Source organism: Seriola aureovittata, chromosome 7 (genome assembly GCF_021018895.1).
Source record: "Seriola aureovittata isolate HTS-2021-v1 ecotype China chromosome 7, ASM2101889v1, whole genome shotgun sequence".
NCBI classification, from domain to species: domain Eukaryota; kingdom Metazoa; phylum Chordata; class Actinopteri; order Carangiformes; family Carangidae; genus Seriola; species Seriola aureovittata.
Genome location: NC_079370.1, coordinates 10,890,789 through 10,904,759, shown reverse-complemented (window position 1 = coordinate 10,904,759; position 13,971 = coordinate 10,890,789). Strand labels below are relative to the sequence as shown.

Sequence of the window (13,971 nt, the reverse complement as noted above, 5' to 3'; positions counted from 1 at the left end):
AAAAACTGCAGTCAAGATTTTACAGCGGAGTTCCTCATCAATTCCCTATAGGTTAGGCCATCATTTTGTCAGCAGAGGCATCACTGGGAAAAGATTTGCACTGGGATGCATGGATCCACATGTCCATTTCAGCTATCTGGATGGCAATTGGGGTCATCAACAGCACATCGTATGATCCTATCCAACAGGGCTGATGTCAGTGTTTCCTTGTGAGATCACTACCCACTCTCCAGGCTGGATGTTGTAGAGTTGTGCTGATCTAGGCTCAGGAAGGGCAGCTCATACCTTAGGGAAGATAAGCTTCAATGCATGGTTAAGTGCACAACAATATGTTGACATGTTATCATCCATCCCTGTCAAAATCAACCTATATTGAGGAAAAGGGGTGTTTGTAATCTGCATAGGACACCCAGCTATAGCCCTTTCCACTGCACCTCCACTCTGCACATAATATAATATAATATAATATAATATAATATAATATAATATAATATAATATAATATAATATAATATAATATAATATAATACAATATTATATAATATAATATAATGTTATATAATACAATATAATATAATATAATGTTATTTTGGTTAAAAGTATTTCACAGACTTAATAGTGAAAATATGAAAGAACATTGTTATGAAAACCTCAGAGGAAATGAAATACTTTATTTTGAAAAATAAAGCGACAAGAAATCACAGTTGTTAGCTCTGATGCTAACTTGATAGCAGTGTTGCTTCTCTTTGTCAGAGGACTGACTTCCGTTTTCATGTTTGGTCCAGGTTTCTGGAATTTACTATCTACTAAGACTCTGAGCTATCTGTCGCTTTGGTAAACACTAGCGGGGATTTAGTACTTCCGTGACGGAGCTAGCTAAAGGTCCTCCATTTCAGCCTGACCAGAGTTTTGATTCCGTTATTCTGCTTCATCCTTGAAAAACACGACTGTTTACCTAGCTAGCTGGCTACCATCAGCCAGCTGAGTTAAATCACCTAGCATGTTTCGGTTCTTGAATGACGTTGATGACGACCCCTACATGATGTAAGTGCTGCCATTTATTACGTTTTATTTAAACGCTCTTCTTCTCTGTGTGTTTTACAAAACGTACGTCTTGGTTCGCAAAATAATATTTTTTTCCCGGTGGCTTGAAGCAGGTACCTTTCGTTACTCTAGCCAGCTCTCTGGGCCTACGGTGGTCCACCATATTGGATAGACAATAACAAAAAAGCTGTCAGAGCTCAGCAGCATTTGGTTGATCGAGTAGTTAAAATATCAAATGATCACTACTCGTATAGCTTCCTGTTGCTTCCCAAATAACGTTGCAGCTCCTATCATATTCGTTGCAGCCACGTTAAGGCTTTTGCAGGTTTAATTAATGGCAGTTTTCCAGTCTTCTCCAGCCTAGCGTGCTGACATCTTTACATTAGTGCATTCCCACAAATGGCAAATGCATGGAAGTGAAAATTGCTGTAGATTACCCTACACGTTACTAAACACTACATACAGTACACTACTTTAAGGCACTAAGAGTAAAGTGAAGAAGCTCTCAAAAATAATGCCATGAATTGTTTTTATTTATCAGCTAATTTCATACAAAGTAAAGTAAACATAAAAAAAACTAAATAAAATCAATATTCAGTGTGACCACCCTTTGCCTTTAAAACGACACCAGTTCTTGCAGTTGCACAGTTTAAATTATTTGCCAGGTTGGTTGTTCCAAGCATCTTGGAGAACTTGGAGAGGCTGTCTCAGTGTCTTCATGACTCGTTGTTCTTCTTGTCACTGAACATAGTTCTTTATGACTCTGGCTTTATGTTTGGGCTTGTTGTCATGCTGCAGAATGAATTTGGGACTGGTCAGATGACTCCCTGTTCGTATGGTGTGATGCATAGGAACCTAAACATCTAAAGAGCCTTCATTCATAAGAGCTGATTAAAACTGGTTAAGTAACTGTGGTTAATAAACCTTTTTGCTATGTTAGAGCAGATGTAATTAATTCAATTCCAATAAACCATTGCTGGTCCTAGTTGGGAGAACTGTGGGCTGTGCAGTGTTGTCACAATTAGAAGCATTGTTCATAACGTTTATAATGTCAAAACAAAAAGTGAATCAAAATTAAAATCACTATTTTGCAATATTGGTTCAGGTTGTTAGACTGGATGGTTTGATATGCAGACCGGGTTACAGGAGATTTTTGAGACTAGGGCTGAAATAAAAAAAAATAAATAAAAAAAAATATATATAAAAATCTGAGAACTTGCCGATCCACACATTTGGTATTTTGCTTGAAAAATGATTCAAATACATTATCAAGTGTCTTAATTGTGGATTAATTTTGTGTCAGTTAACTAATCAATGGATTGACTAATCATTTAAGCACCATCTAGGAGTTATTGGCATTTGTTGTGATGAAGGGAACGTAGCTGAAAATAAAGCAGAAAAGAAAAGAGTTGTGCAACAAATTGTGTTTTAATTTTGAGAAACTTGCATTAAAGCTTTAAAAATGAATAATAATTAGATCAGAAAGGGTATATTGCCACTATTGTGAGTCACTCTGAAATTCCTTCCATGCTTCTGAAAACAAAACAACATCAAGAGTATCCCATACTCAAAATTAAATAATGCCATTGCAATGTAATAATTACCGAGTCTGAAACTGGGCTCACAGGCGAGAGGATGTAGAGAGACCTCTTGTCCAGGTGACCTGTTACATCCTGTCCTTGATAAATTTGACAAGCTTCTCTCCCTGTATCATTTTCAGCTTTCCTTGACCTATGTGAGTGTAGTTTACACAGCTACACTCACAGTCTATTCACACAGAAAAAAAATCCCCAAAGGTCATAGATATTTCTGATTTCTTCTAGGGATCCATTTGCAGCTCACAGGCAGCAAATGAGTCTGTTTAGCCCATTTGGCATGGACCCTTTTGCGCTTGCCCCTCAGATGCAGCCGCATCGTGCACCACGTAGACAGGTAACATGCTGCTCTTTTGATGGATTTTACTCTTGTGTTTTTCTGTATTGTTCACGGTAGTTTTTTTTTTTTTCTTTTATACTTTTTTGATTTTACAATTATTGCACGCTTTCTCCTAGGCTGGTCCTCTGGCCCCCTTCGGCATGATGGGAATGGTGAGTAGTTATGTCTTTGACCTCCTTCGTTAAAAGACTTTCTGCAGAACAAGATTGTAGAAAGTACAGTCTCGTTTGGGAAAAGCAGTATACAGATATTCAGGGTTTTTTAAGTGCAATACGAAGACAAACTTCAGGCAAGTCCAGTTGCCTTCATATAGAACTTAGAAATACCATGAACTGGATGACTGAGAACCCTCAGAGATATTCAGGGTTATGATCAACAGGGCAAGGATAAGGATTTAATAAAGCTCCCTGTAGGGTTTAGATAAAATTTCACATGAAGTTGTTCTCGATGTTTCATCAAATGAGAATTTTAAAAGATCTCCTTTTCAATTGATTTTTTTCAGGGTGGTGGATTCATGGATATGTTTGGCATGATGGGAGAAATGATGGAAAACATGGTGAGTTCTGTCAAACATTCTCAAATAAACAAAGTAATTACCCTCATGACTGACATATGTATCTGAACTGTGCTCCATCTCACGCTCCTGTTTTTTTTTCTCTACTAGGAAAGAATGTCAGGTACACCAAACTGTCAGACGTTTTCCTCTTCAACAGTGATCTCCTATTCCTCGTCAGACACAGGGGCTCCTAAAGTTTATCAGCAGACCAGTGAAACGAGAAGAGGCCCTGGAGGGGTGAGAATGATTTGAATAGCTCACAGGTGTTAAAATGCTAACAGTACAGGTAGGGAGTGCTTGTTAGTGCATTACAAGTAGACCTGATTATTGTACCCATTTACATGGGGTCTTCATCCTTTTTTAGTCCAGGCATGACTTTGGCTTTCTGGCCTCATTAACACATTAAATGATCAGTACTTGTATTGACTATAAACATATCATGTACAGTATAAATATCATAGTTGTCATACAAACATTTCAGACAGAGTTCATGCAGAGTGCAGAGCATCCTGCTTGTTTTAGTAAACTTGAGTTGCCTGTCACTTTTCACCTCAGATCCGTGAGACGCGGCAGTCAATGAGGGACAGCGAGAGCGGCTTTGAGCGTCTCGCCATCGGCCACCACATCGGGGCTCGTGCACACATAATGGAGCGTTCACGAAATCGCCGCACAGGAGATCGTGAAGAACGGCAAGACTTCATTAATCTTGATGAGAGTGAGTCACTGGGGTAGAAAAGATCATTTTTATGATTGTTTCAGCTGTTTGTAGATAAAGTTTGAATTTCAACGAGAATTACATTTCTTATTCTTGGAGGCTAACTCAAAGGAAGTACAAGAAATCCTCCAGCTTAACAAGAAACAAAAGTAATGTTATTTATTAAAGGTGAATAATGCCGCGATTACCTGAGATATCTTTTTTTTATGTGTTACTTACCACCCTCCCCTCCATCCCTGCTAGCTGACGCTGCAGCGTTTGATGAGGAGTGGAGGAGGGAGGCTGGAAGATACGTTCCCCCGAACGCCCGGGGGCTGGAATACGGCCGAGATCGACGGGCAGGAGGTCAGCAGCTGGCTCTTACCGCCCCTCCTAGCTCAACACCCCCACCAGGTTATCGGCATGAGTCCCCCAGACACCGTCAGCCCCAAACCCGCCCCCGTTACGACTGGTGAGAAGGTAAGAGAGGTTTTAAAGGACGAGTTGAGCTTAATCATATATATATTGTGGTGGTATATAGAACAGAGGTTTCATTTTATTTGTCAGTTTTTACCCTGAAAACAAGCACATGAAGTGACACCAGGGTCTCTGCATGAAAACAGTGATCTTGAGGGTTTATTGCACGCTACATTGTGTGATATAGGTCTAAAGAAACTGCATCTCATTGAGCGGTATCAGTGTCAGTATGTATGGCGAATGTCTGGTGAATAATAGCACTACGATGTAAAAGCAAGAGAAGAAAATGTGCAGGTCATCGCCTCGTGACATCCATCTCTACTGCCCCAGTGCAGCAAAAACCTGCAGATAAGGTTTTTCACAGCTGTGATAAATTGTCCCTAAATATTTGATCCTGTCACCAAATCTCTAAATTGGAAATTGTTTGACATGTCATGTAGGACCACTATTTTGAATTAACAGCCATGGTTCGTGTTGGGCTAAAACAGAATCCTCAGTTGTTCGATGAAAGCTCTGTTGATTCCATCTGCCTGTCTGTCTTTTGTGATTACTTGTAATAAACGCTGTGGCTTTGGTCGGCTGCTCCTGCAGGTGTCACACTTGACGAGGCGACCAGATGGAAGGAGTTGAGGGAACATTTCCCCCGATGCTGTGAACCACGCTGAAGACGGAAGTTGATGATCGTCACAACTGCCCGTCGTAAATGTTTGATATGACTGGACTGTCTATACATAAACAACATATTACACACACATACACACAACAAAACCCCACACACTTGATAGTTACATTTACAGTTCAACTTCTCTACTGTTACATACATACACACACACACACACACACACACAAGTGGAACCCTTGTGCAAACATGGGTATAACTACACTCACTTTATATATACTCATTCTCAAAACTTGACGTGTTTTTGCCCACTGCACTAAAGTGCTACAGTATACAGTACATCTGCTGTACAGTCCATTTTATGTTTGTGAAGACACTAGTGTGTCGGTGAATTGAATTGTATACTGTTAACTAATTAATCTAACTAAATAAAAGTTCATTAAAACATTGTTAGATAATTGCAAATGTGTCTCTGCTGTGGTTGTGTTTGAGGTTGCATGTCTTATATTATGGAGTGTGTTTTTTTTTTTTTTTTTAACGATTCACACAAAATACAGCTTCAAAGCCATGAATATATGCAGCTAAATCTGTAAATCTATGCTTCCTTTTTACGCCTTGCTCCCTCATAAAATGTATTGACCTTTCTCAGTTCTTTGGAGTGTATAAATCTGTGACTGTGATGCTGTAGTTTATTTGAACGGACAAATCAGCCATGCATTTTACCCCCCCCCCCCCCCCCCCCCCCCCCCCCCCCCCCACTATATGTGCATTTGTACATTTCCCTGTTCCCTGTGCCACCATGTCTGTAGGTCATGTGACACACAGATGGAGCACACAAGTGGAGCCAATGAAAACCCTTTCTCTTTTGACAAATCGCTCCCATAGCAGGCTCCCTGCCTTCCTGCCTGCCTCCTTCTGTGCTCGCTGCTTCTTTAATTACATCCACGACTATTTTTAAATGCACACCCCACCCCCCTTCCCCTCCAGCATGTACTGCTCCTCACACCTGTCTACCTGTCTTCTTGTCTGCTTTAATCCCCATCATTAGATCTCTAAAGTTCCCAGACGAGGCAGCTCGTTGTATGCGTCTGTCTTTGCTGAGACGTATCCTCCTCGTTGCTTTGTTTTGATATCTTCTGCCTGTCATCCACATCTAAAGTGCACGGATGTTTGTTTCCATTTTAACAACAAACCCCTTACTTTTCAGTAGCATAACAGTACTGCCTGGATTTTGAGAGCAACCACAAATTACCTCTTCATGTTAGCAGTTTGCTGGGACAATATTTGCTCACATGTCAAGAGTGCTACTGTAGTTAGACAGCAGATGAGCAGATGTTCACACAGCAAGCAGAACCAAACAAATCAAAGGGCTGGTAGGGAGTCAGGAAAACAATGTTTAATACATAGGTTGAAACTGAGAAAGGTTACAGTGCAAATCACATTACATCTTGCTCAGCAGATTTTATTTCCCTGTATCTTCTCTAAAACAAAATAAGTAAATGTAACCCTTGCTATTCTGCTTTGTCGCCCTTGCCTCCTTTTTTTCCCAGTTTCGTTCCCTCCCCTCCTCTCTGCATCTTCCAGTGACTCACACGCTTCCCCTCCCCCCCTTGCGTGTCATACGTTTTCACCCCTTCTCCTCCCACCTTCCCCCGTCCATCTACCTCTCCCTCTCATTCGCCCACATTCGCTCACTTTCTCCACCAGGCTTCAACCACGCTGCAGGTAACGTTTAAAAAGATTGATCTATTTCTTTATTCCCTCCATCATTCCAAGCCTCCCTCCTCCACCTCCTCCCCCTCCTCTTCCTCCCCCTTCTCCACATCTCTCCCTGCTCTGTGTTTCCTCACCATCTCAATCTCTTCATTGGTCCATATTCTCAGTCACTGACTGAAACAGCAGAGAAATTGAACTGGGTTGTGGTCCGGAACAGGTTGACAGTAGATTCATAAATAGGTATGCTTTATTAGCTTTTGATTTATGTTTCCGTCTCTGTGTATATATGTGGGTGTGGGTGTGTGTGTGTGGGTATTGGTGTGGGTGTGTGTGCCAGCATGTTCCCAGGGAGCATCTTTTCCACAGCTTTCCATCCCTAAGGCTGCGTCACTATCATCACTGTGTGCAAGTGGAGGAATAGGAAGAGAGTATGAAGTGACTAATGTGAAATTGAGGCACTTCAGCGTTGTCGTTATGTCGTTAGCTGTTAGCTGCTGAAATGTATTTTCGACGTTTGCTTTTTATATGTTAGGGCTCATTTTAATATGCATCTTTCTCTTTGTACCCCCCCCCCCCTTTGCTTGCTCATGCTCATTCTTCTCTAATCAAAATGAGAATGAGTGTAGAATTTTATACATGAGCGTAATGCAGTACAAATAGTTAAGTATGGTAAATGTCCCTTTTTTTGTTTTTCTTTCTTTCTTTTTTTCTTTTTTTTTTTTTTTACAGGATGTCGATAGTGAATATTGTTGCCAGGGAGATCCTGGACTCCAGAGGAAACCCTACTGTGGAAGTAGATCTGCATACAGACAAAGGTTAAAAAAACAAACACATTCAAAAAGCGTTAGTCATATATCCGTCAACTTGTTAAAGGTTTGACAGTGAACATTGTCTAAATCTAAACCTCAAATAATCACAAGGTTGTTTTCACACAACCTTTTTCTTTTTCTGCCCCTCTGGCCTCCTCCTTAACCTTTCACCCCTACACATGTACCTCTCCCTCCATCCGCCATTCCTCTGTCTCCCAGGTCTGTTCAGGGCTGCTGTGCCCAGCGGTGCGTCCACCGGCATCTACGAGGCTCTGGAGCTCCGAGATGGAGACAAGACTCGCTACAAGGGCAAAGGTGACCTCTTGAATGTATCCTCCTTGTTTTTTTTTTTTTTTTGTTTCTTCTTTTGCATTCTCTCTTTTGTGGTTTTGTGACATGAAAGTGGGCTGACTGACGAGCTTCACATGTTCTATCTCCTTCTGTCCCGCTGTTTCAGGTGTAACCAAGGCTGTAGGTCACATCAATGACACCCTTGGGCCCGCCCTTGTCCAGTCGGTGAGTAGTAGGAATACAAAAATAGTTCAAATGTAGAGGACACTGGGAGGAAGAGCATGGTTTAAATGATGACATCTGGCCTATTTGTTTCAGGGAATCAGTGTGTTGGAGCAGGAGAAACTGGACAACATGATGATTGAAATGGATGGCACTGACAACAAATGTAAGCCTCGTTCACTTCTCATGTACGATGATGGCATATATGTGTCATGACATGTTTCCGCTCCAGTGATTACTGAGTGCATCCATGTGCTGTGTGACTCCATATATGTTTCCTTCAGCTAAGTTTGGGGCCAATTCTATTCTGGGAGTATCACTTGCCATATGCAAAGCTGGCGCAGCAGAGAAAGGTGTCCCCTTGTACCGTCACATTGCTGATCTTGCAGGAAACGCAGAGCTGGTCCTACCAGTTCCTGTGAGTCATGTATTTTTTTTATTTTTTTATTGTGCTCAAATGTAATTCTTCCAAATATAAAACCCCAAATACATTTTCCTCCCTTATCTGCCCCACACCCAGGCATTTAATGTGATCAACGGGGGCTCCCATGCTGGTAACAGACTGGCTATGCAGGAGTTCATGGTACTTCCTGTCGGGGCGGAGTCTTTCCGTGATGCTTTGCGTGTGGGGGCTGAGCTTTACCAGACACTGAGAGGTGTCATCAAGGAGAAGTACGGTCAGGATGCTACAAATGTGGGAGATGAGGGAGGGTTTGCCCCAAACATACAGGAGAACAGTGAAGGTAAGCACAACCACTTTACATTTTTTTGTGTTCTTAGGCCTGAAGTGTTATCGTACTTATTCCTGTGTCTCTCCGTCAGCCCTGGAGCTGATAAAGACGGCCATAGAGAAGGCGGGCTTCACTGACAAAGTGGTCATAGGGATGGATGTTGCTGCTTCAGAGTTTTTCATTGAGGGCAAGTACGACCTGGACTTCAAGTCTCCACCCAACGCTGCCCGCAACATCAGTGCTGAGGAGCTGGCCAGCATCTACCAGGGCTTCATTAACTCTTATCCAGGTGTGTGTGTGTGTGTGTGTGTGTGTGTGTGTTGTGTGTGTGTGTGTGTGTGTGTGTGTGTGTGTGTGTGTGTGTTTATATATATGTGATCTCAGAACATGTCAGAAATGCTTAGTTTTTATGGTTACATGGAGAACTTGATGTGGACGGATCATAACAATAATCACAGTTTATTGATTTCAACAGATCACTGAGCCACAGGGTTCTTGGAAAAATGGTGTCGGTGTTAATAGCTGCTATCAGTAAATGGACACACCAGCCTATTTTTTTTTTTTTTTAATATTTCTACATCTTCCATATTTGTTTCATCACCTCTGAGATAGAGAAAGAGGTGGCGAGACAGAGGAAAAGAAAGCTGGAGGTCTCCACAGCCTGCTCTCTCCCCCTGACACTTGGGTCTGTTTAAGAGGTTTTAATTATGCGCTACAGTGCACATTTGGCAAACAGGGACCTGCTCTGATGTGGCTCTTTACCCTGTCAATGGTGTGCTTCCTGCTTGTGTGGACAAGTGCGTGTGTGCGTCAGTGTGTAATGTGAGTTCATTTAAATACATTACTCCCATTAGTACCTTTATTATAAAAGGCACTGGTGCTCTAGTCCTTTTGGCTTGTGGGTGAGTGATGGGGGAAAAAAATGAAGGGTTTCTAAAAGTAAACCATAATTTTTCATGTATGCACAAGAGTGATGTCACTTATCCCCCTCTCCTTCAGTCGTGTCCATTGAAGATCCTTTCGACCAGGACGACTGGCCTGCTTGGTCACAGTTCACAGGCTCAGTGGGCATCCAGGTAATTTATCATCGTAAATATTTTGTCTTTGTTATCTGGTAGTGGATTAGTTCAGCTCTTTAAAGTGGCACTCGAGCAGTTGAGTAGGCTATTGTACGTCCTTGAAAATGGTCAAAATCTGCAGAAATTGAGATATCATGATTTGAAGTTACTAGAATGGCTTCAAAATGGTGGATTCTGCAATGTCCGTAATGAAAATCAATAGCGTATTGACTCTCATGGCCTGGTGAACAGCCATGTCATGCCCTGGGTTTGTAATACAGGCGGTGCTTCATGTGTAAAATTGGTGGAGTCCCCCTTTTATTTTATTGGCTTACCTCCTGCGCCGAATAGAAATAGTACTGTTCCTGCACGTAACAAAATTCACCTAAATCTGTCCATAACTGTGTGGTGTACATTTGCAGGTGGTTGGAGACGATCTTACAGTCACTAACCCGCGCAGGATTCAACGAGCCGTGGAGGAAAAGTCCTGCAACTGCCTGCTGCTTAAAGTCAACCAGATTGGCTCTGTCACAGAGGCCATCAAGGCGTGAGTTGAAACTGTGTCTTTGATGCATGAAATGTGGTCACGCGTTAATGCACTTGAGCTTGCATCATATTTAAGCTAATAATACACTGCGCCTGCCTTCTCATCTGTCAGGTGTAAGCTGGCCCAGGAGAACGGCTGGGGCGTGATGGTGAGCCACCGCTCAGGAGAAACAGAGGACACTTTTATAGCTGACCTGGTGGTTGGTCTCTGCACTGGACAGGTAACACACACGCCCAGTCATGTACGCACAACACTACTCTACGTCTATGTCAGCGCACCTTACATAAATCTCCCAGGGCATAAATGAGACAATACAAATACAGCAACATCACAGTGCAATAGTAGTTTGGAAACAAGCCAATAACAATAATAATTCATTGTGTAACAGTGCAATAGCAGCTCAAGTGTAAGTTAATATAATTATCAGTATTGGAAGGCAAACAATGTCAGCAATATAAGAAACATTACTAAATAACAATGTACTGTTTATTGTAATTACTGAGATGTTTGAAGTCCTGAAATAAAAAGTTAATTAAAGAGTCCACAAACACCAAAAATCAGTTCTATTCTTGACTGAATATCAAGAAAAACATAACAAAAATTTGCAGATAACAACTTCTTTGAGAATCATGCTTCACTTTTGGTTTGATGCCTGCTGTAATCAGGGTAAGAAATCATAAAACTTGGGGGTAGTCGCCATTATTTTTGACATTTTACAGTCAAAGCAGTTTGCCAAAAGCACTATCGAAAGATCACTTCGTAGTCAAAATAACTGATGCCTAATTTGCTGTACCAAATACCAAGTATTAGTGCTAATGTTTGCAGCTGTGTCTGTATCCCTCTGTGATTTTTGGCATTTTTGTTTCCCTTCAGATCAAGACCGGAGCTCCCTGTCGGTCAGAACGTCTGGCCAAATACAACCAGCTCATGAGGTGGGACTTTATACCTTTTATTGTACATGTGTGTGTACATATATATAGAAAGACTTTGATATTACATATAGCACTCTTGCACTTATTTGTCTGCATTTCTCTTCTTTTTCCTTCATTCTTTTACCTGCTGCTGTCATATTTCACATTCATCTGCCTGCTCTACATTCCCTCTCCATTTTCTTCATCGCCTCCTCTTCCTCTCAGGATCGAGGAAGAGTTGGGTGACCAGGCCCGCTATGCTGGGCACAACTTCCGTAACCCCAGTGCCCTTTGAGTGCCAGTGCTGAAGGCAGTGACACACAAGAAAGCAGAATGCAAACAAACCATGTTATATTTCCATCACAGGTACATAGTAATGAGATAATGACTCATCCGTTTCAACAAAGCTTTAAACACACTAAGACACATTTAAGACTGATTAGTTTTCAAGTAACTTAAACACATAGATAATGCAGTGTAGTTACAGTATATTGACCTGACGCTTCAGCAAGTGATTGACTTTATTGACCACAGCCGGTTGCAGCAAACCCTGAACGCATGGTGGAAAAAATTCTGTGTTTCACCTTTCAGCACAGACTCACACTTCCCTTATTGCACTTGTTAGTTTCTTTCTCTTTCCTGGTCCCTCTGAGCGTCTCATCACGGCTCACTGCAGATATGTTTTGATCTTCTGTGCCCTGTTGTTTCCTCTTCCTCCTGTTCCTCATGTTGTTTCTGATGTGAACACGAAGCAGCTTGCTACACAATTGTGTCTGTTACTTTGTCCGTCTAAGGTTAAGCTAAATAAAGACAACGATACATGTCAAGTCCAACCAAAGCTCTTTGTGCATTTGTACTGTCATTTATCTCTTCTCTTGTTTAAGAGGTAAGGTAAATTATGACTAAATCAAATGTGGATGAAAAGCAGAGAAGCACTTGTGCAGTGCAGGAGTACGCAGTACTCTCTAAAAAGAGGATGCACTCGGGAATGTTGTACTTCTGGCCACACACTAAATATTGATGTCACAGCAGGTGTTGGACATCGCTCACAAAAACGTCCTACAGGAATCCTGCAGAACAAACTCAACGTCCTTTCTGCAGTTACAATTCTGAATTTATATTATCCTACAGGATTTAAAGTGATCATTTTCTGCATAACTTTAACCCCGAAGAGAATCCTTTGGAAAAGAATCCAACAAGAATTCAGCACAAATCCTGCAGGAATTGAAGAGGAATCCTGCAGAAGTGGTTTGAATTTCCTACATTCATTCAGAAGGAATTCATCCTTCAGTTGCTTTTACAGTTCAAGCATGCTGCAGACTAAAAGGACCAATAGCAATCATGCATGGCCTCCAAACATATATTTCATCAAACGTAATGATTTTTGTATCAGTTAGATTTTACTAATTGATATATCACAGGAGCATTATAGTATGTCTATATTATCAGCGAGGAGCAATCTGTGGTGTTGGTGGTTGTCCAGTAAAATCACAGCCCAAAATACTGACTCTATAATCAGCTGACAAACACAAAGCATTGATTGAGGAGTGTAGATGCTATTATCATCATTATCATCATTATCTGCTTAATCCATACACTAAGAAACAATAGGTGTATATAAACTGACTTACAGGAACACATAACAGGATTCAAGGATTTTTACTTACACTGAAAAGTAAAGTGACAAAGAAAAGCATCACAAGACAAAAAAAAGCACAACAGAGAACAGGAAAAACTAAATGTACAATTTATAAGTAATATCAACAAAATATTCAACATTTAGACTAAACAACAAGAACTCATTATGCAGTATAAAACTGGCAGTATTTTCTTCCCCACATCAGTGAGTAAACTAAGTATGTAAAGTTTAAATAAAATGAGGTTAACTCAACTACCAAGCATAGTCTAATGAGGACATAAAATGAGAAAAGAAGATAAATAAATACATTGATGAAATCAGTAATGTAATTAATACTAATCAATGGTAGTATTGGAAAATGTGAATATGCTAATGTGGCAAATTAAACAATCAATGAATCATAGACATTTTAATGTAAAGTTGAAATGCATTTTTATTGGTAAACCTTGAATTGGCACTATCCACTCGCCATACACACCTAGCCCTGTAAACAACACAGAAGCGTTGCCGCGCGGCTTCTGCAGATCAATTAGCAGCTGCACGCGCTCACAGTTTTACACAAACCGTGCAGCAGAGGGAGCGCGAGCGCGACGATGAGGGCTTCGGAGGGTGAGTTCCTGTCTGTGCCGGGGCCGCTGCTGCTGGTGATGATGAGGAGGAGGATGATGAAGGAAGGTTGGAGCCGCGCAGGCGCACGGGGCACAGTCTCCGGCCGGGTTGCCA

The 13,971-nt window shown here is 41.3% G+C and overlaps 2 protein-coding genes across 3 annotated transcripts; both read left to right on the top strand.

The window, feature by feature from the left end:
* The first annotated feature begins 731 nt into the window (after positions 1-731).
* On the top strand, positions 732-5,789 carry mlf2 (myeloid leukemia factor 2). The gene is made up of 8 exons (XM_056380342.1): positions 732-1,043; positions 2,867-2,975; positions 3,095-3,130; positions 3,481-3,534; positions 3,643-3,771; positions 4,090-4,249; positions 4,493-4,708; positions 5,297-5,789. The coding sequence occupies exons 1-7, from the start codon at positions 1,000-1,002 to the stop codon at positions 4,702-4,704; spliced, it is 744 nt and encodes a 247-aa protein (XP_056236317.1). The 5' UTR covers positions 732-999; the 3' UTR covers positions 4,705-4,708; positions 5,297-5,789.
* Positions 5,790-6,922: 1,133 nt separating this feature from the next.
* LOC130171943 (gamma-enolase-like) lies at positions 6,923-12,447 on the top strand. Of its 2 annotated transcripts, none has more exons than XM_056380298.1 (13): positions 6,923-7,049; positions 7,770-7,855; positions 8,069-8,164; positions 8,307-8,365; positions 8,459-8,528; positions 8,647-8,780; positions 8,883-9,105; positions 9,185-9,382; positions 10,093-10,169; positions 10,574-10,698; positions 10,810-10,918; positions 11,572-11,630; positions 11,835-12,447. In XM_056380298.1, the coding sequence occupies exons 2-13, from the start codon at positions 7,771-7,773 to the stop codon at positions 11,902-11,904; spliced, it is 1,305 nt and encodes a 434-aa protein (XP_056236273.1). In that variant the 5' UTR covers positions 6,923-7,049; position 7,770; the 3' UTR covers positions 11,905-12,447. The 2 variants fall into 2 exon arrangements, with proteins under 2 accessions (XP_056236273.1, XP_056236274.1); XM_056380299.1 differs by lacking the exon at positions 6,923-7,049 and adding an exon at positions 7,138-7,280.
* Positions 12,448-13,971: the final 1,524 nt, after the last annotated feature.